The sequence below is a fragment of the Melanotaenia boesemani genome, chromosome 24, assembly GCF_017639745.1.
Source record: "Melanotaenia boesemani isolate fMelBoe1 chromosome 24, fMelBoe1.pri, whole genome shotgun sequence".
NCBI lineage: Eukaryota > Metazoa > Chordata > Actinopteri > Atheriniformes > Melanotaeniidae > Melanotaenia > Melanotaenia boesemani.
The window spans coordinates 22,689,503-22,712,954 of NC_055705.1; the positions used below are offsets into that span (position 1 = coordinate 22,689,503).

The 23,452-nt window shown below is 40.8% G+C and overlaps 1 protein-coding gene across 2 annotated transcripts in view; it reads left to right on the forward strand.

Moving 5' to 3' along the window:
- abcb11b (ATP-binding cassette, sub-family B (MDR/TAP), member 11b) overlaps positions 1-23,452 on the forward strand; it is a 28,681-nt gene that overhangs the window by 478 nt on the left and 4,751 nt on the right. The window contains exons 4-26 of one of the 2 annotated variants that reach the window (XM_041978942.1): positions 1,905-1,934; positions 2,006-2,057; positions 2,135-2,442; positions 2,597-2,684; positions 5,594-5,727; positions 5,804-5,975; positions 7,291-7,415; positions 7,508-7,682; positions 7,882-7,995; positions 8,103-8,213; positions 10,277-10,402; positions 10,852-11,055; positions 11,134-11,304; positions 12,725-12,926; positions 13,023-13,095; positions 13,427-13,547; positions 13,625-13,801; positions 14,820-14,924; positions 15,242-15,403; positions 16,511-16,714; positions 17,386-17,627; positions 20,970-21,126; positions 21,454-21,651. In XM_041978942.1, coding sequence (XP_041834876.1) covers positions 1,905-1,934; positions 2,006-2,057; positions 2,135-2,442; positions 2,597-2,684; positions 5,594-5,727; positions 5,804-5,975; positions 7,291-7,415; positions 7,508-7,682; positions 7,882-7,995; positions 8,103-8,213; positions 10,277-10,402; positions 10,852-11,055; positions 11,134-11,304; positions 12,725-12,926; positions 13,023-13,095; positions 13,427-13,547; positions 13,625-13,801; positions 14,820-14,924; positions 15,242-15,403; positions 16,511-16,714; positions 17,386-17,627; positions 20,970-21,126; positions 21,454-21,651 — 3,451 coding nt within the window. The remainder of the gene's footprint in view (positions 1-1,904; positions 1,935-2,005; positions 2,058-2,134; positions 2,443-2,596; positions 2,685-5,593; positions 5,728-5,803; positions 5,976-7,290; positions 7,416-7,507; positions 7,683-7,881; positions 7,996-8,102; positions 8,214-10,276; positions 10,403-10,851; positions 11,056-11,133; positions 11,305-12,724; positions 12,927-13,022; positions 13,096-13,426; positions 13,548-13,624; positions 13,802-14,819; positions 14,925-15,241; positions 15,404-16,510; positions 16,715-17,385; positions 17,628-20,969; positions 21,127-21,453; positions 21,652-23,452) is intronic. The other variant, XM_041978943.1, reaches the window with a different exon arrangement.

The window sequence follows — 23,452 nt, forward strand, 5'->3', positions numbered from 1 at the left end:
ATTATAATGATTCTTTGAGCTCTTTGATAACACACAATGATAATATTTTTAATTGCTGCATTTAAAAAGATAACACAAACTATTCTTTACATGTTAAGGTTTTATAAATGAGACAAAAACTAATCAAAGTATCAGGTATCTAAATTAGAGGAATAAAATCTTAAATGAACACATGACATATGACACCATGTTATTTATTTTATAAAAACCAAATGTGCAGCAGTGTGTGAAAATACCAAGCCAGCCAGTCAGTATTAATGTGGAGGAAATCTAGACTGTGTAGTCCTATAAATACCTGGGGGTAGTTCTAGACCAGAATCTGGAGTAATCTTCCAACACAGACAGCATACAGGAAGTGGCCGAGTTGTCTTTTCTTCTTCAGGTCCTTCGATGTCTGCAGTGACGTGCTGTTCTATCACACTGTCATTGCATATGTGCAAAGACTGTAGGCATTTAGACCAGAGGTAGTTGCAATCCTGCAGGTTTTCCATGTTTTCCATAGTAAAACCCTGCGGAACTGTGGCTCTCTAAGACCAAAGTCGCCCGTCCCCGGTCTTGACAAAATGGTTGAAAAGGCCAGTTCTGTGCTGGTAGGGAGTTGGACCCTGTTAGAACTGTAGTGGAGCAGCGAATGAGGAGGAAACTGCAGGATATAACACCCTAACAAGACAGAGAAGCAGCTGCAGGACTGAGAGCTTCATGTCATTTCATGTCACTCTGGCCATTAGACTGGACAACAGCAACTTCTGATGTGTTCCTCAGGTCTTATAATGGGGAACTATTTGTCTGAAATCTTACTGATTTTAACTGATATACTGATCTTATTAAATATAATTACTTATCTGATGATAAATATTTGTAAAGTCAAAGTGAATTTCCCCATGGGGATGAAAGTTTGTGCAGTGTGAGCTGGGTGGCTGGCGAAGGTGGGATAAACTGACTCAAGGGACATGGAAACCTCAGAGGAGACCCAGAAGATGCTGGAAGGATTTTAAATCCTGTCTGACATTTATATCCCGTTCAGGAGGTTTACAATCCAGCCACTAAATGTAGTTTTATTCAGAGACTCTATCTGGTAAATCCACAATGATCCATGATAACAGCATTATTTACCACATTTCACCATAAAAACATCACCATCACTACTATGTTGCTAAGAGACCTCTATTTAGACCTGGACATGATGATGAAGCCACTTCCTGTCAGACTTTCCACCAATCAGAGAGCTTAGATTGACGGTAACGTCCAATCAGGAGCAGCCAAAGATCAACCAGTGAGCAGAAAGTTCTATGTGTGTGTGAAAAGAAGAAAAATAATGCTCCTCTATGGCTGGAATAAAGCCAAGAAGACGTTTCTGATGCACGGTGGCGCCACAAAGCAGCTGAGCTGGAGTTGGTTTAGTGAGGATAGCAGGTAAATAGTAGCAGGAATAACTGGAATTGAGGAAAAAGTGGAAATATGAAAATGGATAGTAGAATAAATGATGTGCTGATGAGAAAAGGCTGGATCACTGATGATCTCTGTTATTTCTACATGTATTTTTATGTTAAAAAAAATTATAATAGTAATAATAAACAAGCTTGATGTTTTAAGGGTTAAAGTTCAACATTTAATTAGTGAATTCCTGATCCACCATCAGGAATATGGAGCTTTGCACTTACTGTGATTAGTTAGCAGTTAATCATAAAAGCCCTGAAAGTCCAACAACCTGCAACTTAAAGATCCCTGCAGGCATGATGGAATCAAGATGTTTGAATAATTTGTGTCTGATAAGCAAAGCAAAAGGCCTTAACTAATTGCGCAAGCAGAAGGGATTTTCTACCCTCTTAAAAATGTGTTTCTACCATCATTACAAAAGGCCCCCAGAGACAGCAAGTCAATGTTATTTTTTCTTTTCCATGCAGGACCATGACTAATTCTACAAAGAAGGCAAAGTGAGTAACAAATAACAGCTGAAATTTGGCCATTTTCACCTTCAGATGAACTAACCGGCCTCCTGTTTCAGAGTTCAGGGAAACAAAGAACAACCTGCAATAAGAGTCGGCTTCTTCCAGCTGGTAAAAACCTTCTCTTTTCATTTCTATTTACAACCATTTTCCCTCTAATTCAGGTGCATGTTTGGGTTTTTGTCCAGTTCCGCTTTGCCACCTGTAAGGATGTGCTGATGATGGTGGTCGGCAGCGTGTGCGCCTTGCTGCATGGCTCGGCCCAGCCGCTCATGCTGCTAGTGTTCGGCCTGCTCACAGACACCTTCATCGAGTATGACATTGAGCTGAACCAACTGAGCGATGACCGGAAGGAGTGCGTGAACAACACCATCCAGTGGAAAAAGAACTACACCGGAGCTCTGGACCCAACCGGAGCCCAGAACCAGTCAGGCTGGAACCTCATCAACAATGCAACGTTTGAGATGCTCATACCTCTGAGGAACATGTCGTGTGGGTAAGGGGTTGTAAGAAATGCATGAAGGAAGCTTTTTACGACAGCACATATAATAAAAGATGTGATTTTAAAAGCTTTAGATATTTATTTGAGTGTCTTTGTGGTTTCATAGCCTATGTATGATTCATTAACTGCATGTGTGCTAAATTTTCAGGCTGCTCGACATCGAATATGAAATGACTCTGTTTGCCTTCTATTACGTTGGAATTGGAGCGGCTGTATTCTTGCTCGGATACTTTCAGGTTCGTTTTAAAATGTCACTTTGTCTTCACATAAGCAGATCCCTTAACCCTTGTACCTTCTTCAATGTTAATACAAAGTTAATTGCAAAGTGGGGAGTATATAAGTTTTTTTCTTCCCACTCCCTTTCAGGCAATATATTGTTTTCTATTTTTATTTTTTTTTTCTGTTTCTATTTCAGGTTCATTTGAATATCTCGCCTGTTTCTCTTTTGTGTTTCTTATTGTCAGGGGTGTCCAGCTCCGGTCCTCATGGCCACGGTCCTGCAGGTTTTTGATGCGTCCCTGCTCCAGAACCACCTGACTCAAATTGATGAGTCATAGTGCAAAATTTAATTGGTTGTTAAATCCATTTTATTTGAGTCAGGTGTGTTGAAGCAGGAAACATTGGAAAATCTGCAGGACAGCGTCCCTCGAGGACCGACTTTGGACACCCCTGCTAATTGTGAATGCAATTGCCCGAAATAAATAAATGAATGAAATGAAATGAATACACATATGTGACCCTCGTGGTCAAAAGTGGCCAGAAACTTCATTAGTATTTTTTCAGCTTTTCCCCTCATAAATAATTTAAACAGCTTCTGTCTTGTTAAAAAATAAACATTCAACAATTTTTAGAATTTTAACCTTTTAAATGGCAGTTTGAATATTTGAATTACTGCCTCATTCATAATAAAAACACAAAAACTAAATTATTTCCCATTTAATAAATATTAGAGGAATAAACCTTTGGTGGTGATTAGACACTTGCATAAGACAAAGATTAGTAACACAACTGATTTTTTTATGTATTGTCAGAAACTCCCTCTGTGTACCCTCATGGTAACAATGTACTTGCACAAAAACTTTTATAAAATCTGTATTTTTATACATGAAACACTTGAACACCTTCAGACCTGCTCAAAAGTACCAAACATTAAATCATTTTAAGATTTAACACTTTAAATTCCAGTTTTGTTGGAATCATTAATGAAAAAACACTCAAAACATGAAATATTTTCAATAAAACAAATATTATGGGGATGGGGCTTTGGTGGTTATTAGAGTCTTGGATATGTCAAAGATCAACAACAAAACTGATTTGATATCATTAGTATTTTTATGTAGTATTAAATACTTCCTCTGGGGATCTTCATGGCCAAAACTGTCCCACTGACTTCCATTAAAACTACATATTTTATTCTTACCGTCATTACAGTTTAAAATCACTCATTCTTTAATGCCAGCATTTCATTTGGAAGACAAGTCGTGATATTTGACAATTTTACTTCATTCCACCAGCTTGCCATGAGATCTTTTGCAAAGTCATCTCATGTTATTGTTATGTAGTTATGTCACAAAGTCATCCTGACTGGCTGCTTAGCTGCATCATGATAATACAAGAAAAGATAGAATTATATTTCCATATATCTAAAGTAAATTTATTTTCTAAATTGGAAGTGCTCAAATTATTTTTACCATGGTACCTGACATGTAGGGAAATCGCCCATCTTGATGTTGATGTCTTTGATTTAGCTAAGCTAGCAGCAGGAAGCCCAGTGGTTAGCCCTGCTAGCCTAGCGACATCAAACAAAGATGATCAACTTTACCTATGTGCCACTCAACATGGATAGGCAATGAATATTTTGATTTATGTAATAATATAATTTTAATAAGGAAAAGATAAATGAGAACAATAAGTGAGAACAATCACGGAAATTAAATTGGTGTGCACAGAATTAATTTTCTGTTTGCTTAGATTAAGTTCTTAAAACTTTGTAATTTTTTATGCAACATTTTCATGACAATATACAGAACAATGTGCTTGAGATTACAAGTATTTTATTGAGTACTTGTGTGCGTCTGGCCTTTTACGTGTCACTGATGTTCGTTAAGTCTATTTTATCCATTTATCATTCATTTGAATCCATTTGAATTAATTTGAGTCATAGCTTATATATGATTTCTTCAGCAGTTGCCGTGTATTGTTCTTTTGTTGGGCCTTCAGTCCATCCCCAGCTTCGAGCTATTGCTTTTTTATTGCCTCAAGCATTATCGCAATTAGGTACTTATCTTTTTTCCCCAAATTTTGTTCATAAACAGAAATAAACTATAATCAAGAACCTGCTCTTTCAGCCCAAAAATCATCTCCCAAAACCTTCTTATTCTGGGGGAATAACACAATATGTACAGTTGCACTCCACTGTCAGGTTTTATTTTTATTTATTTATTTTTTTCCCAAAAAATATTTTCTGCTGAAAATGTAACTGATGTGCAAAAATCATTTGTCTGCGTCATAAGATTTATTATTATATTCCCATAAAGTTGTGAAGCTCAACAAGAGACATCTCTTAAGCCCAGGGTCAACAAGTTGTGCCTACGTTGGTACAGTAATTACTGTATGATGCTTGTATTAATCTAGACATTATACATCCACATAACCAGAAGGATATCCACTAAAAGTTCTAGAAAACTAATTTTAGGAAGACAGAAGATTATTCAAACTGCAAGAACTTAAATAGACAAACGTCTAACACAAGAAAAGTGGGACTTTAGGGATTAAAGAGATATTTCTGTTTCAGTTGAGCTAATAAGGCTCTAAATTATACATTTCCTATTATGCAAGCCAGTGATGTCTTTTAATTAAAACTTTCATGCCAGTAATACCTACATTATTTAGAATCCTCTGCCCTCATTGGCTATAGTCCCAAGCTTAGATCTAATTCTAAGGTTATTATTACGGTTACATCTTATGCTAAATGTTAGGTGGTATTTCTTACTTTTGTGGACTGCTCTTTTTATTTATTTATATGAAATATGTGGAATTTCCCCCTAATAACATAGTATCATCACTGATAACATCCTGCTCACCTGCTTGCTCTTTATCCAACAATGACCCCATTAAAGTGAAACCTCTGTTTTACCACTGACAGATCTCCCTGTGGGTGACATCTGCCGCCAAGCAGATTCAACTCATCAGAAAAATGTACTTCAGCAAAGTGATGAGGATGGAGATCGGCTGGTTCGACTGCACCTCAGTCGGGGAGCTCAACACTCGCATGTCAGAGTGAGTGCCGAAGTGATGATATGGTTTCAGGCTGGGTGTCGGCGTCTGTATCACGCTGCTTATATTTGGTTTGCAGTGATATAAACAAGATCAACGACGCCATTGCGGACCAAGTTGCCATATTTGTGCAGCGCTTCACCACCTTCGTGTGTGGTTTCTGCATTGGATTTGTGAAAGGATGGAAGTTAACGCTAGTCATCATTGCAGCAAGTCCTCTGATTGGTATAGGAGCTGGTCTCATGGCCCTGGTGAGGTTTGGCTGAGCTTGTCTTGAAGAATGAAGCAGGAATGTTATTCCCCTACTTGACTTGACAGTTTCAGTTGTCAATTTTTCTTCTGATTTGGAAACTGAATTGTTTTGACTTAATCTTTTCTCTCAATGGTTTATTTTCTCTGCATAAATGAGGAAAATGAAAATTCAATTACATTAGTTAATTAATGTTCTGGTTGACCTTTATGCTGCTGTATCTATTGATATATTCATTTTACATCATTTTAGCCTCATAATCTGACAGCTGAGGCTGGAAACATCATGTCTGCATGCTGACTGGGATTAAAAGGATTTAGCTTCTACATGTGTTTATATATATATAATAATAATTTAAAAAAAGCCAACCAAAAACAGCAAAAACTGGCTTTTAGATTTAAGGGACAAAGTAACTCAGATTAAAACAATGAGCCACCTAAGAGGAGCATTAGAAAACATCTGCTGTAAAACAGAAGGATGTACACAAAGCAAAAATAAAAGGTAAAACAGCTTTAGCACAGATTTACAGCAGAGCTAGCTTCCACAGTCGCTGCGCAGGAAAGCAAAATCCAGGTTTACAGACTCGAAGCAGAACTGAAATCATCTAGAAAAGAGCAAACAGCTACAAACAGTAACTTTACTAAATGATTGTTGATTAAATAAGTCTCTTTATTACATTTTTATTCTATTTTTGTTATTCTTTTTACTGTAAAATGTTATTGTAATATTTTCTCTACTCTTAAATTTTTTATATTTTTTTACTTTAATTCTCTACTTTTTACTTGCTGGTTTATCACTGGAATCTCTCGGTCTACAGGATGAATAGACTATTATCTTAAATCATACAATAATGACAGAAGTTAAATAAACAGGAAATAGGTGCACACAGTCTCAGGAGAGTTAAGCATCTAACTGCCTGCTAATATTTTGCGTTTGGCTAACAGTCACTGGGTGGTGTTAGCCACAACTTAACCGAAACATAGCAAGAACACATTATAAATTATGGAAATTCAAACTGACATTATGTTTTTACAAAAATACCACCTGCAGGCTACCACTAACTTGTGTCTACAAACTAAAAACACCCCAAACTCAGCAAAATATGTATTTGGAGGGTCTTCACAGAAAAATACACCACCACATGCGTGTAGTGGGTCATGACACAGGACTGAAAGGAATGTATGTTTTCCTCTTAATGAATGTTCTGGTTAATTTGCTTCAAACCTCTGCAGTCTTCATGACTCATTTTCTTGGTTAACATCTCTTTACATGTCAGCGTCACAGCTCTCCATTTTTTACACCTGTTTTTATGCTAGTTCGTAGCTAAGCTAACAGGGATGGAGCTACAGGCCTATGCTAAAGCTGGCGCTGTAGCTGATGAGGTCCTCTCCTCCATCCGGACCGTTGCTGCGTTTGGTGGAGAGAAAAAGGAAGTGGAAAGGTATGCAGCAATCCAAACTGAATCTCTCTTTTTTTAATCCTTTTTTATTTATGTAAGGGTAACTGAGATGAGATTCGGTCTCCTTCTAAAAGGTATGACAGGAACTTGACCTCCGCCCAGAAATGGGGAATAAGGAAGGGTCTAATTATGGGCTTTTTCACTGGATATATGTGGCTGATCATCTTCCTTTGCTATGCGCTGGCCTTCTGGTATGGATCCACTCTTGTGGTGGACACGAATGAGTACACACCAGGAACACTGCTCCAGGTAAAACCTTTTATGACAGATTGCGGCAGTATTGAAGCCTGTGCTCACTGCTGGAGAAAGCTGATCTTTCCTCCAAATTCTTAGCCAGATTCTTTGTTGGATTTGTCTGGTTAGTCTGTTATTTGAATCTGGCTTCTCCTATTAGCACCATTTGAATTACAGTAGCTTAAACTAGCTGATTCTCCATGTTTTATTTCAGGTGTTTTTTGGAGTTCTGGTAGCAGCCATGAATTTAGGACAGGCTTCCCCATGTCTGGAGGCGTTCGCAGCAGGCCGCGGAGCTGCTACTATCATATTTGAAACTATTGATAGGGTAAAAATACTTGATAGAGATTTCTCTTTGTTTAAAACGTGTGAGCTTTCACAGGCAACCCTTGGGTTTTACTGACAGATGTTACTTTTGAAATGTGTCACCACCAGGAACCGGAGATTGACTGTTTATCGGATGCTGGATATAAGCTTGACCGGGTCAAAGGAGATATTGAGTTCCACAATGTGACTTTCTACTACCCATCCAGACCGGAAGTCAAAGTACTTTTATGTTCAAAACACACACACGACTGGTCAAAAGTTTGTTAAAATCCTAGAATCTTTTTATCTCTTATCTTTAGAATCTTCTTATGTTTCTGTTGAACTTAAGTGCAGCTTTAAAGGTAGCTTAAGTTAGCAAGTTAGCTAACTTAAGTTGAATTTTGCTAACTTAGCAGCTTAGCAAACTGACCAAGAGTGAAGGAACATGTAACAAGATTGTGGTTTTTGATGAAAAATATGTCTATTATTTATTTAGAAGGATATTTAGAAATATTAAATCTTTTTCTACTGGTTTAGTTGTGCCAGTCTGAGGAAGATAGCAACATTAGGTAGCACCTGCTAATGTTGGCTTTACTGTCCATAATTTACAAGAATAATGTATAACACTGTATAAAATGTAAATGAAAGCAGAATACAATGATTTTTAAGTCTCTTAACATCATATTTCAATCCCAGTAGAAGATAAACAACATCTCAGATGTTGAAATAGACATTTTACTATTTCATGGAAAATATGAGCTGATTCTGAATCTAATGGCTTCAACACATCTGTAAAGTCTGGAAAGGAACCGGTACAAATCAGAAACAACTGGAGGAGCATTTGACAACTAATCGGGTTAACTGGCAACAGGTCAGTAACATGAATGAGTTTAAAATTCTGGAACGATTTCAGAAAAATGTTCAATGTAAAACTGTGAAGATCCCAAGATTTACAGTGAATAATATCATCAAAGGATTCAGAGAATCAGGAGGGATCTCTGTGTGCATGGGACAAGGCTGGATGCTGGTGATGTTCTGCATTAAAAGCAGACATGATTCTCTACTGGAAACCACTGCATGGACTCAGGAAGACTTCCAGAAACCACTGTCTGTGAACACAGTTCACCCTGAAACCCACAAATGCAGGTTAAAGCTCCATCATGCAGAGAAGAAGCCAGATGTGAACAGGATCCAGAACCAGCTTCTTCCGTCTTCTCTGGACCAAAGCTCATTTAAAATGGTCTGAGGCAAAGTGTAAACCTGGATGAAGATGTGAACTAGTTTGTGGAAAGCATGGACGGCGTGTCCTGCAGACTAAAGAGGAGAGGGAGCATCCAGCTTGTTATCAGTGGACAGGTGAAAAGCTGCATCTCTGATGGGATGGGGCTGCATTAGTGCCTATGGCGTGGGCAGCTTCCACATCTGTGAAGCTCCATCACTGCTGAAAAGTACATGGAGGCTTTAGAGCAACATCTGCTCCCATCCAGACAACGTCTCTTTCAGGGAAGGCCTTGCAGATTTCAGCAAGACGATGCTGAACCACATCCTGCATCCATCACAGCAGCATGGCTTCACAGGAGAAGAGTCCGGCTGCTGAACTGGCCTGCCTGCAGTCCAGACCTTTCACCAGTACACAACATCTGGAGCAGTGGTTCTCAAACTTTTTCTACTACCATGCGCCCCTTTGGAGAAATAAACATTCCCATTCCACGATTAGAAAATCAGTTAATAAATAGGTTGGGGTTGCACTACTGGAGCATTAAACAAGGACAGAAACAGAGTCTAGTGCCTAAGAATCAACTGGAAGTCTGTTAGCCATGTAGATTTTCAATTATATCCAATCACAAGGCAGGCAAACAAACAGCACCTGGCAGTGCTCATTTCTGCCATAAGTGCAGCGGGGAATGTGATAACGCTTCGATGTTCATCTTAAGGAAGTCCAGCAGGATCATTGTTTATGTAAACGCTGAGTCATCCTCGGCCATTTCTAGACTCCAACAGATTATTAAACAGAGCAAAATGAGCCGTCAAACCAGTTGGATCATAACTCAGCTACTTGCAAGAAGTCAGGACAGTCACCTCTCTCACCTGTCTCATCCTCAACTCCACACAGTACAAAAAAGCTTCCTCTGGTCTTCAGATTGGCATCAAAACCAATGTAGACAGAGTTATCAGAAGACGATGGTAAAAGTTTCCTCATCCGTGTTGTTTATCTTCTACTGGGAATAAAATGACTTGTTGAGATAAGTTTCTTATTTTACACAGTCTATCTCATAATGATGACACGACCTCTCTGTTATCAGATCCTGGACCAGCTCAGTGTTGCAGTGAAATCGGGGGAAACCACAGCCTTCGTTGGGCCGAGCGGAGCTGGGAAGAGCACTGCTGTTCAGCTCATCCAGCGCTTCTATGACCCCAAAGAGGGCATGGTAGGTGTAAACCTTGCAAAGGTCTCACTGAGGTAATATACTGCCTCTCTTCTGCCGGTGGCACCTTCACAACTCCAGAGCCTGAAGCTTTCCTCGACATGTTCATTCCTTTACAGCTTTATAATAGTCCTTTAAAAATAACCAACCCCTGAGGGTGACAGAGATACAAGATAATCTGATTCATTATTCACATAATGGTTCTTAACAGCCTCATTTTTCAATCTTAGAGGAGTTAGAGTTCTTTAAACATATAATTTTCCTCTTTTTAGCTTCTCAAGAAGGACATAACCCTGTTTGCCCTTATAAGGTTATTAAAAGACTCAGTCCTTTCATTTGAAGCTGGCATTAAAGCAAAAAAAAAAAAAAAAAAAGGAGAAAAAACAATAACAGCAATAGCAGCATCCTTCACTTTTAGAGAAAGCACCTGTTGCCTGTGTCCTCCATCCCAGGTGACCCTGGATGGCCATGATATCAGAGGGCTGAATATCCAATGGCTGCGTTCTCTCATTGGCATCGTGGAGCAGGAACCCGTGTTGTTCGCCACCACCATCGCCGAGAACATTCGCTACGGTCGACCCGGCGTTTCCATGGAGGACATCATCACTGCTGCAAAGGAGGCAAACGCTTACAACTTCATCATGGACCTGCCACAGGTGGAGAGACAGAAAGAAAACCTTTTCATTAGAAATGAAGTGTAAGCTCAGCCAATCAGGTTTCTCTATTATCTGCAGAAATTCGACACGTTGGTTGGCGAGGGGGGAGGCCAGATGAGCGGTGGACAGAAGCAGCGGATCGCCATCGCCCGAGCTCTGGTCAGGAACCCCCGCATTTTACTGCTGGACATGGCCACGTCTGCTCTAGACAACGAGAGCGAGGCCATTGTTCAAGAAGCTTTGGATAAAGTAAGTCCAGCGCATTAATGTGGGAAAGTTACCAGCAGTGACTGATAGCACAATATTCACTGACGGTCACTATGTTTAAACTTATAAATAAATCCAGAGTTTGATGTTAGTATCCTTTCTGTGATCACTTATTCCTTTAAAAAATAAAAATATAAAAAGATCTGGACCCCGACCACAAGTTGACACATCGCCTTAATCATCTGCTTCTAAGTCTCAATTTCTAATGTGTTTAGTAAAATAAGCATAATTAATGCCCCCATTACGTACGTACATGTCCATGTCAAAGGTAACTGCTCTCATCTCAAATGTATGTATACATATACACACTTATGTAAATATATTTACACACACGTAGAAAGACATAATTTAATGTTCATGATAAAAATTTTAAATAAAAATATACATTTAATTAAAATGTATACTCACATATCCAGTTTAATGTATTATTTTAAAAAATATATGAATAAAAACTGTATAAAAATGATCAAATAAAAATATTTTCATATATTTGTAAATAAATATATATTTAAATGTTACAGAAGAGTATCAGGGCCACTGAGGGAAAAAATTTAATTCTGAGATTAAAGTCAGAATTCTAACTTTTTCCTGAGAATTTTATTTTTTTATTTTTTTAGTGGCCCTTATACCTAATACTCTTTCGTAAAATGCAAACAATATATAAACAAAGCCGTGGACGTGAGGACCCAGTCACAGGCAGATGAGGCAGAATGGTGCGTGGAAAAGGTTTTAATAAGGTTAATCTAAAACTCACAAAACAAAAGTCCCCAGGGGCAAAAACTCTGACTTGGCAGGAGGTCTCACAGAAACAGCAACAGACGCAGGAAAGCAGACGGCAATGAACTGGCAGGAGAGTAACATAAACCAATAAATACGCTGGAGGGTAAACAAGGTACAGGTGAGGTGAATGAACAAATCAGACCAGGTGAACTAATGAGCAGAAACCAAAAGATACAGAACATGACCCTAAACACCAAAAACCAAGAACAAACCAAACACAAGAAGCCACAACATAAACTGTGAATCATGACAACATTAAATAAAACATGTAATTAAATTAATAACTTATGTAAATGTATAACTGAGCAGAAATATTGAACTATCAAATTCCAGTTAAAAAACTTTATTTGTCCTCAGGGGGCAATTTAAATAAAATTTAACAGTTAAATTTAGGTTTTACTGAAACTTCTCATGTTTTGCTCCATAAATTTGGGGTTTTTCATGGTGTTTTCTATGTAAACATCTTGACATTCTTTACACTTAAGCAAAGGTAAACGTGGAGTTTTCATTATTTACTGGTTATTATGCTGTTTTTTTACTAGTTGTCTGTGGCCCCCGAACTAAAACGTTAAACTTGTTTTGATGGTTTGTAGAATCTCACCTTATGAAATGATTCTCCCAGGTACGTATGGGCCGCACCACCATCTCCATCGCTCACCGGCTGTCGACCATAAAGAACGCCGACGTGATCGTCGGCTTCGAGCACGGCCGAGCTGTGGAGAGGGGAAAACACAACGAACTGCTGGACAGGAAGGGGGTGTATTTCACTCTGGTCACCCTGCAGAGCCAGGGAGACAAGGCTCTGAATGAGAAGGCCCGGCAAAGTAGGTCCAGCCGTTTGGGATTTTACCATCTCTGTTCTAATTTAAATGGATTGAGTGATGAGATAATCATTTTCTACTGGTTATATCTTCTGTTAGTGGCTGATGGTGAGGAAGAGCAACCAGAGAGGCTGAATTTATCCAGAGCAGGCAGCTATCGTGCCAGTTTGAGGTATTATTAAGGTCTGCTTGGGCATATATCCATTTACTCAGCCTCCACTGTGCATCTAAATAAGGTTGTGTCAAGCAGTCATATGGTGGCTGCAACTGATTCATTATGTCAGGCGGTGCTGCCATCATTTACTTAATTACCCTCTTACATTTACCACAACTGAAGCATTTAGCTGACACTATCATCCAGAGCCACTTGGAAATGTTGCAACAGCAGAGGAGGCTTGAGGTCCTCCGTCACCACCGTTAGAAGCACCAGTGATGAGTCCAGCAGCAGCAACATCCATGCTTTCATACAGCAGTCCTGAACCTTTACCACCTGTTTCATGCAGAGCTTCGATCCGCCAGCGATCCAGGTCCCAGCTGTCCAACCTGATACCAGAATCCTCTGTTCCTGCTGCTGGAGATCTCGGCCCCAGGGCTTACTCACTGGCACAAGCAGAAAAATATAAGGTGTGTGAAGATGCATTTACAGCCTACTGTAGATCAACGGTTAGAGACGGTTAATAGATTTGCATCTTTAACATCAGAGTTCCAGACCAGAGGAGGAGGAGGATGATGATGAACTTGTGGAACCAGCTCCAGTTGCCAGGATTCTGAAGTACAATGCACCGGAGTGGCCCTACATGCTTTTTGGATCCTTTGGGGCTGCAATTAATGGAGGGGTTAACCCCGTTTACTCCTTACTGTTTAGTCAAATCTTGGCGGTAAGGATCAAGGTGGCTTTTAGAGCTCCAGTCAGCTTGTCCCCTAAGTGTTTAAGCCTCTATTTTTTACAATAAGAATGTTTCAGACTTAAGAAAATAAATCAAACCCCAAAGTATGGATGAAAAAAACTGAACGCAATGATTTCTAAATCTGATCTACTCATATTTTATTCACAGCAGATGTTGAGACTGAGACATTTTACCACTTAACTGGCCATCCCATGCTTTCCAGAAACTAGTTCACATCTTCATCCAGGTTTCCACTTTGCCTCAAACCATTTTAAATGAGCTTTGGTCCAGAGAAGACAGAAGAAGCTGGTTCTGGATCCTCTTCACAGCTTTAACCTGCATTAGTGGGTTTCAGGGTGAACTGTGTTCACAGACAGTGGTTTCTGGAAGTCTTCCTGAGTCCATGCAGTGGTTTCCAGTAGAGAATCATGTCTGCTTTTAATGCAGAAGATCACCAGCATCCAGCCTTGTCCCATGCACACAGAGATTCCTCTCGATTCTCTGAATCTTTAGATATTATACAGTCTAGATGGTGGGATTTATATAACTTTATGTTGAACGTTTTTCTAAAATTATTCCAGAATTTTTTAAAGCCAGTTTGTCTCAGATTGGTGAATCTCTGTCCATCTTTTCATCTGAGAGACTCTGTTTGAGCCTCTGTCATATTACTGCCGTCAGATTCACAATCGGCTCATAATTTTTAATGAAACGGTCTCAGTTTCATCATCCGATATGTTGTTCTTGTTATACTGTGAATAAAATATGAGATGATGAGATTTGCAAATCATCACATTCTTTTGTGTGTGTGTGTGTGTGTGTGTGTGTGTGTGTGTTTACATTTACCAGTCAAGTTTATTTGGAACTGAGTTTGTATAAAGATGCTGTAAAATCTCAACGTGATCTCGAACAGTTTTGAGATAAATTTCTTTGTAAAATTTAATCGCTTATTTGATTTCACATTTCAAATGTTTGGCCATGATGATCCACATTTTTCTTGATATGTTTACAGACTTTCTCGGTTGAAGATCCTGTAGATCAGAAGAGGGAGATTAATGGTATCTGCCTCTTCTTCGTGTTGGTCGGCGTCATTTCTTTCTTCACCCAGATGCTGCAGGTGGAGTAGCTGTGTGCTTCCACAAGACTGATTGCTTTAGTGCTTCTGTGTTGCCTTGACACTCTGCTTGTGATCAAGGTTGAAGGAAAGTCACAAGAGACCTCTGTTATGTTGATAAATGAATACCTTCATTGCAGGAAAAACATTTTCCTGCCTCCTGCAGAGGCACTGCTGTACAGTTAGGTTACAAATTCTGACCTGCTGGGGATGATAATGACACATCTAGCTAAGATTATGATAATATTACGTTGCTGAGAGACTGCTGTAAGCCTGCTTTAGATTTAATAAAAACACTTCTTCACTGCATGTGTTTCCAGGGTTACGCATTCTCCAAGTCTGGAGAGCTGCTGACACGCAGGTTAAGGCGGATCGGTTTTCATGCCATGCTAGGCCAAGAGATCGGCTGGTTTGATGATCACAGGAACAGCCCTGGAGCTCTGACCACACGTCTGGCAACCGATGCCTCACAGGTCCAGGGGGTGAGTTACTGCCTGGAGAATAAAACAGAAATATAAGTCCATTTAAAATGGTCTGTTCACATCAGCGTGAAATTATGGTTGTATCTGCATACAGACAGTTTCACATTCACCCGTCCTTTTTTTCACCATTAAATCTGAGAATCTACTTCTACTGCATCCTTAAATATTCACAGTAAGTTATTTAGATTTACAAAAAAGCTATTTAACATTAGCAAAGCTAAAGCAGGTGGTTTAAAAGTTGTGACCAGAGAGGGCTTTGTCGTAAATTCATGACAACATGCATCAAGGGGTTAAAACAGCACCAAATCACAACAAATGCATGTTTAGGGAACTTCACATGAACAAGTTTGGGGCCTCATGTACAGAGGCCACCGCTCCTCAGAGCAGCCGGCCCAGGTTCGAGTCCGGGCCTGGGACTCGCTCTCTCTCTCACTCCCTTTCCTGCCAAGCTGCTGTTGAATAAAGGCCACTAGGACCCAAAAATCCTTTAAAAAAAGAAATTAAACAGTTCAGTGCAAGTCCAATTTAATCCTTTTTTATTCATTCTCTGTACCACTTTATCCATTACGGGTCACAGGTAAGCTGGAGCCTATCCCAGCATTTAACAGGTGAGTGGCAGATACAACCTGGACAGGTCACCTGTCCATCGCAGGGCCAACACCAATTTAATCCAGTTAAATCAAATTCCTTCTAATTTAAGTCTACTTATAAAGTACAGTCCAGTTTGGATTTCTAAAATGGTAATTCATAAAAACTCATCTAAGAAAAGTACAGGGTTCATTCTTCATCCCAAGTAAGCAAAGGGTGATGGATTCTACTATTCTAAGCACTAAACCATTAGAAGTATTTATTTTCAAATGAAAACTTGTTTTACCACAACTTCACATTTAAAATTCGGATTGAACCTGGTCAGACTAGATTGGATTAACTACTGGGACAAAGTGGGAGGAAATCCAGTTGCAGGATCAGTTTTTAAGGGACAGCGTTGGCAGATTCTTTCACTACATTGTATAAATCTTACCACAAACATCTTTAAATCCATCACAAAGTGGCAAATTTAACAATATTATGACCAAATAACCAAATTCCACTTGCTTTTCTCTTCAGGCTACTGGTTCACAGATTGGCATGATCGTCAACTCTCTGACCAACATCGGCGTGGCTGTCATCATGTCCTTCTACTTCAGCTGGAAGCTCACCCTCCTCATCCTCTGCTTCCTGCCGTTCATCGCTCTGTCAGGTGGCTTCCAGGCTAAGATGCTCACAGGATTTGCCAAACAGGACAAACAGGCTATGGAAGCTGCTGGACAGGTTGGGTAACAAATCTCAACATATCTTCACATCCTTTTTTCTCTTTAATCAGCTGCCTGTCTGAAAATGCCACAGATAAGATGGTGATTGACAAGTCGAGAGCTTCATCAAAATAATCTTAATGTACTGGATGAGAACAGCTGTCTCATCTACTGACAGCAGATAAGAGACGACTTGACAACAATGTCTATTTTAGGCTCAACATTTGAGCTTTTCTCATCATTAAAGACGTCATAAAGCCCCACAGTTCATCTCAGTTGTGGGTAAAACCACAGTTTATCAACTGCTCCTGTAGTTTAGTGATTTAGGCACAGAGTTAACTGTGTTAGGCTCCATCACCACTTGAACTACCCAAGCTTAAAATATGATCCTGGCACTGAGAAAGGAATGGTGGATAAAAACATTAGGACAATGCTGAGAGAGTCAGAAAGTTCACAGTCTAAAGAAAGTGTTTAAAAATCAATTTACTGTGAACACCACCTTAATTAAACCAATGCAGTTAACCCCACCCATCCAAGTACAGTGGATTTAATGAAAATTTAATGTTCCCTGTGGGGGAAGCATTGGCTCTCTGTAGCTGCACTGAAAAGAATATAGATTAGACCAGAACTGCATTATATACCTCATTCTGTAGAACTACTTTGTGTTTTAATCTGGTCTTGTCCATGCAGGTTTCTGGTGAGGCCCTAAACAACATCCGCACCATTGCTGGTCTTGGGAAAGAAAGGAGCTTTGTGGAGATGTATGAGGCCCACCTGGACTCTCCCTATCAAGCAGCTCTGAAGAAGGCAAATGTCTACGGTGCCTGCTATGGTTTTGCCCAATGTGTGGTCTTCTTAACCAACTCCGCCTCCTACAGATTTGGAGGTTACTTGGTAAAACAAGAGGGGCTACATTTCAGCCTTGTGTTTAGGTGAGAGGAGCAGGTTGAGGCTTTGTTGCTATATTTTACCATGTAACATTTAAAAAGGAAATCATACATTAATATCTTTGTTGTTGGTCATCTATTTCATCATGCTGGGACAACAATGGTAACAATCAGAAAGAGTTATTAGCATTTTGTCTTCTTATCTTAATGACATGAGGGTTTTTTTTCTTTCTAATGGATGCTGTAACATATCTGACATGTTTTGTCTGTCACCTGCAGCCTTCCTCAGAAATGTCAGCTGAAGCATTGCTCAGGCGTTATCAGTTGTTTTTCATAGGCGTGGTCGTCTCAGTAAACTTGTCAGTAGGGAATCCCACATGTGTGAGTATGCCCCCTCGTCCCGGCAAATGGAGTTGCTAGCTGATCTTCCTATCTTTCTTAGGCTATCGAGATCAGGAAACTGGTTGGCATATCATTAAGAGTGATTAGCGTTTCTTTGAGATCTTTAGTTATAGTCATGTTAGCAGCCTGACACGGTTAACTCTGATGAATGATTTCTTGAAGTATGGCACATTTACAAAGCCTAGAGTCTTTTTCCATAGTCTTCCTTTATTACTACATACCCAACCCAACTAGCAATGACACTTCTGACTCACCTCCTCCTGAGCTGCCACATAACCGTGGTGGAGGAGTGACGATCCCAGTGGCTATGTTGTCGGGGGCTTTATGCTCCTGGTAGGGTCACCCAGGCAGACGGGGTGTCTAGGGTACGGACCAGATGAAGTGCGACTCAAAACGTCCATGGTTTTTTCGTGATTATAAGGGTGTTGGTGCGCGAGGTTGAGCGTTTCCGGCTAGATATAGTTGGACTCACCTCAACACACAGCTTGGGCTCTGGAACCACAGTCCTTGAGAAGGACTGGACCCTCTTTCATTTTGGATTTGCTCCCGGTGAGAGGCACCAAGCAGGTGTGGGCATGCTCATTGCCCCCCGACTTGGCGCCTGTACATTGGGGTTTACCCTGGTGAACAAAAGGGTAGCCTCCCTCCGCCTTCAGGTGTGGAGGGGGGTGGGGGGGGTCTTGACTGTTGTTTGTGCTTATGCACCAAACAGCAGTTCAGAGTACCCACCCTTTTGGGAGTCCTTGGATGGGGTGTTGGGGAGCACTCCTTCCGGGGACTCCCTCATTCTGCTGGGGGACTTCAATGCTCACGTGGGCAATGACAGTGAGATCTGGAGGGGCGTGACTGGGAGGAATGGCCCCCTTGATCTAAATTCGAGTGGTATTTTGTTGTTGGACTTCTGTGCTTGTCATGGATTGTCCATAACGAATACCTTGTGAGTGTCCACATGTGCACTTGAGGCGCAGCTTTGGCTGTAAGGTTGTCAGTGCATGTCATGGCGGTAACCCTCAAACTCATTGGTGGATACCAGCAGTAAGGGATGCTGTCAAGCTGAGGAAGGAGTCCTATCGGGCCTTTTTGGCCTGTGGGACTCCAGAGGTAGCTGATGGGTATCGGGGGGCTAAGCGGAACGCAGCTTTGGCGGTCACTTAAGCAAAAACACGGGCATGGGAAGAGTTTGGAGAGGCCATGGAGAATGACTTCCGGACGGCTTCGAGGAGATTCTGGTCCACCATCCGGCAGCTCAGGAGAGGAAAGCAGTGCCCTATCAACACTGTGTACAGTGGAGATGGGGGGCTACTGACCTCAACTCGGGGGGATCACAGTCTTCAACCTCTCTGGTAAGGTCAATGCAGGGGTGCTGGAGAGGAGGGTCCATCGGATAGTCAAACCTCGGATTGAGGAGGAGAAGTGCGGTTTTCGTCCCTTTCGTTGAACAGTGGACCAGCTCTACACCCTTTTCAGGGTCTTGGAGGGGGCATAGGAGTTTACTCAACCAGTCTACATGTGCTTTGTGGATTTGCCTCAGGCCTCCTGGCCTCAGGATTGGGTCTCTGCTCTTTGCAGATGATGTGGTTCTGTTGGCTTCATCGGGCCGTGATCTTCAGCTCTCACTGGAGCGATTCACAGCTGTGTGTGAAGCAGCTGGGATAAGAATCAGCACCTCAAAATCTGAGACCATGGTCCTCAGCCAGGAAAGGGTGGAGTGCCTTCTCTGTGTCATCAATTAGGTCCTGCCCCAAGTAGAGGAGTTCATGTTTCTCGGGGTCTTGTTCACGAGTGAGGCAAGGATGGAGCGGGAGATAAACAGGTGGATCGGTGTGGCGTCTGCAGTGATGAGGACTCTGCATCGGTCTGTTGTGGTGAAATAGGAGCTTAGCCAAAAGGCAAAGCTCTTGCTTTACCGGTCAATCTACGTTCCTACCCTCACCGATGGCCACGAGCTGTGTGTAGTAACTGAAAGAACAAGATTGTGAATACAAGTGGCCAAAAGGAGTTTTCTGTGCAGAGTGGCTGGGCTCTCCCTTAGGGATAGGGTGAGAAGCTCGGTGATCCAGGAGGGGCTCAGAGTAGAGTTGCTGCTTTCTCCGCATCGAGAGGAGCCAGATGAGGTGGCTCGAGCAACTGGTGAAGATGCCTCCTGGACACCTCCCTGGTGAGGTGTTTCAGGCATGTCCTACCAGAAAGAGGCCCTGGGGAAGACCCAGGACACGCTGAATGGACTACATCTCCTGGCTGGCCTGGGAACACCTCGGGATACCCCCAGATGATCTGGTGAATGTGGCCGGGGAGAGGGAAGTCTGGGTTTCCCTGCTTAGGCGGCTGCCCCTGTGAAGTCTGGGTTTCCCTGCTTAGGCGGCTGCCCCTGCGACCCAACTCTGGATAAGCGGCAGACAATGTATTGATGGATGAACTTCCAACTTGCTAACGGAAGCCTCACATGAACATTAAGTTATCTCACAACATTATGATTAATATTATACGCCTTAACTGTTCATTAGCATGAAGAGACAAATGACTAGCATCTCTAATCAGGTGACCCACTAGGTACTTGATCAGCTGGACATTTGCATGGAGATGCTAACCGTCAGCATTTTGTGGGCAGACAACCATCATACTGAAGGCGACAACCAATTTAATCACCCACTTTTCGAGTTACTAGTGTGACAAACCTGGATTAGCTGCTGTTAGCTTATCTCCTTATTTTCTGTCAGGTTGTGCAGTACACTGAAGCCACTTACTGCTGGCTTGTTTGTTTCTACCATCTAACTAAAAATCCGTTGCTATTAGGTCTTTCTTTAAAAAAGCCATATGGTGTTAGCCTTTTATCACACTTCTGTAAAGAGCTAGATAGTCTTAGTACTGGCCCTTTTGCAGCACCATGTGTAAGCTTCAACACTTCAACAACACACAAACTTAAAAAAGGCACTATTTAGTCATTTGCTGGCAGAGCGATCCCAACATTTGACTTATTTCTGGCAGGGTCATCTCAGCCATTGTAACCAGCGGAACAGCCCTCGGCAGAGCCTCCTCGTACACTCCAGACTACGCCAAGGCCAAAATATCAGCAGCACGCTTCTTCCAGCTGCTGGACCGTGTGCCTGCAATCAGCGTCTACAGTGACAAGGGAGAAAAATGGGTATGGGGTTTTGTCTTTTGTGTGTTATGTATTGGGTATTATGCATTGTGTTGTGTATCCCACACTGAGTAAGAAAGACACAGCATTGAATCCAGTCTGATCTCTTTTCTCATTTTTAATCAGTTGTGAGAGATAGTTGTGGGAGGGAAACTAATTTCCAGAACCTCATAAAATATGTGACTGATAATAAAAATTAATCCTAAGAGATTATTCACTGTCAGTACAATTGGCAAATCTAACCTGTTTATTATAACAGATTCTAGCATTCACTCCAAGCTTTATATTACTTTTCTATCCTCTTCCCCCCTCACTTTGTCATGTTTTCAGAATAACTTCCAAGGGAACCTTGAATTCATTGAATGCAAGTTCACCTACCCTACCAGGCCGGACATCCAGGTCCTGAATGGGCTGAATGTGGCGGTTAAGCCCGGCCAGACGTTAGCCTTTGTTGGGAGCAGCGGCTGCGGGAAGAGCACCAGTGTGCAACTGCTGGAGAGGTTTTATGACCCCGACCATGGAAAAGTGGTGAGAAAAAAAAACGCAATACAAAAGTGAATAAGGGATGGCTTCATGTACTTTAGGTCCCTACCCTGTCCTGTAGAACCTGTAGAGGCAGTGAAGATAAGAAAAGATGGTTTCCATTTAAAGTTCAGAGAAAGGCCAGTAAATAAGCGTTTGGTGGATTATTTCTTTGTTGTGACAAAGCTTCTTAGTAAAAAACCTTTAGTGTTGGAAAGTCTGTTTATTTTCATTTAAAATGGAGCCACATTTGTAATGAAATGTTGAGTATGTGGTTAAACTTTTAAAAAAAACTTTCCAAACCTCTCTGCCAACATTAAACAGTTTATTCTGCTTTTGACTCTTGCGGTTGTGCAAAAAACAAAAACAACCACAGACAGCCTGGCACCTCGTCCTCATGCTGGTCACCTGCAACCAGGCACCGGATTGTCATCACCTGGGGTACCAGAGGCTCCAAGCCAGAATCAACAGCAGATCTGGCAAGCTTTTCAACCCACATACTCAACTCTGCCGCTCATCCCACAGACCCTTCATTTAAAAAGGGAAATAAACAGACTTTCTAACAGTATCAGATTTATTACCAAGAAGCTTTGTTAGATAAAGAATGAATCCACCACACACTCATTTACTGACCTTTTGTAGTAGTTTTCTACAAACATCAAATAAATCCTGTTACATGTGCATTTGTACTTGCAAAAGTAACTAAAATAGGAGTTTCACAACTAACTGAAAAGAAATTAAACTAGGTATAGAACCATCTGTGGAATAGGGATGAAGAGATTCACTGATCGGGATCGGTGATCTGAGACAGACGTTTGCGATGTTTGGTGTGCATCACATACAGCTGCCGGCTAAACATGTAATGTATCTTTCTTAGCATATACGCATTGGTAAAAACCATTGTTACATCAATTATTACATAGTTTCTCCTCATCACCGGTATTCTTGAGGTGCCTTGAACGCATCATCACTATCTTTAGGCAATTTATTATTTGAACAGATGGGAGGCGGAGCTGCAGTTAATAAACAGCAAACATGGAGGGAAGCGAGACAACAGTTAAGGAGGAGATATTCAGTAAGTTTTATAAGTGTTTTGTAAAACATTGTAAGATTACAGACAGAGAACACTATAAGTAAAAGGACTAGAGAAAAGGTTTGTTGGATTAATCGGTTTGCTTTATAGAAAAAAAATCGAGTATCAAATACATCCTCCACAGTGAAAGAGAGAGGACAAAATAATGTTTGTGATGTTTAGAAACCAGATGTAAGCTTTTAAATTCTTTATTTTGTGATGAATAATTTTGAATCATATTGAACTGAATCACATTGTAAAAAGTAAAAAGTCATTAATGATTCGCATCGCTTTGTGAACAGGGTGCATCACATCAGCAAAGGGCTTCACTGTATCGTTAATGTATCATATCAATGGCAGCGTATTGAGACGTGTATCAAATCAGCCTCAGTGGTGGGATTCATGTCCCTACTGTGGAAGCTATGATTGATTTAAAAACAAAATAATGATCATTGCAATCATAAGCTTAACCAGAATTGGGATTGTTTAAGATAATAAAACTCCTGTTTTCTCAAGATAATCTGTAAATTAGCTTCAAAAGCTACAATAAAACACAGAAATTGTTCATTGTTAGAGTTCAGGAAAGCCATTGTCAGGGAAGAGTTGCCATTTTGTGTAAATTTACAGTAAAATATCAACAAAATAACAGAAAATTTAGTATACTATCAGAAAACATTCAGAAACCTGACATTTCTGAAGAAATCTAAGTTAATTTTTAACAATATTTTGCCTCAG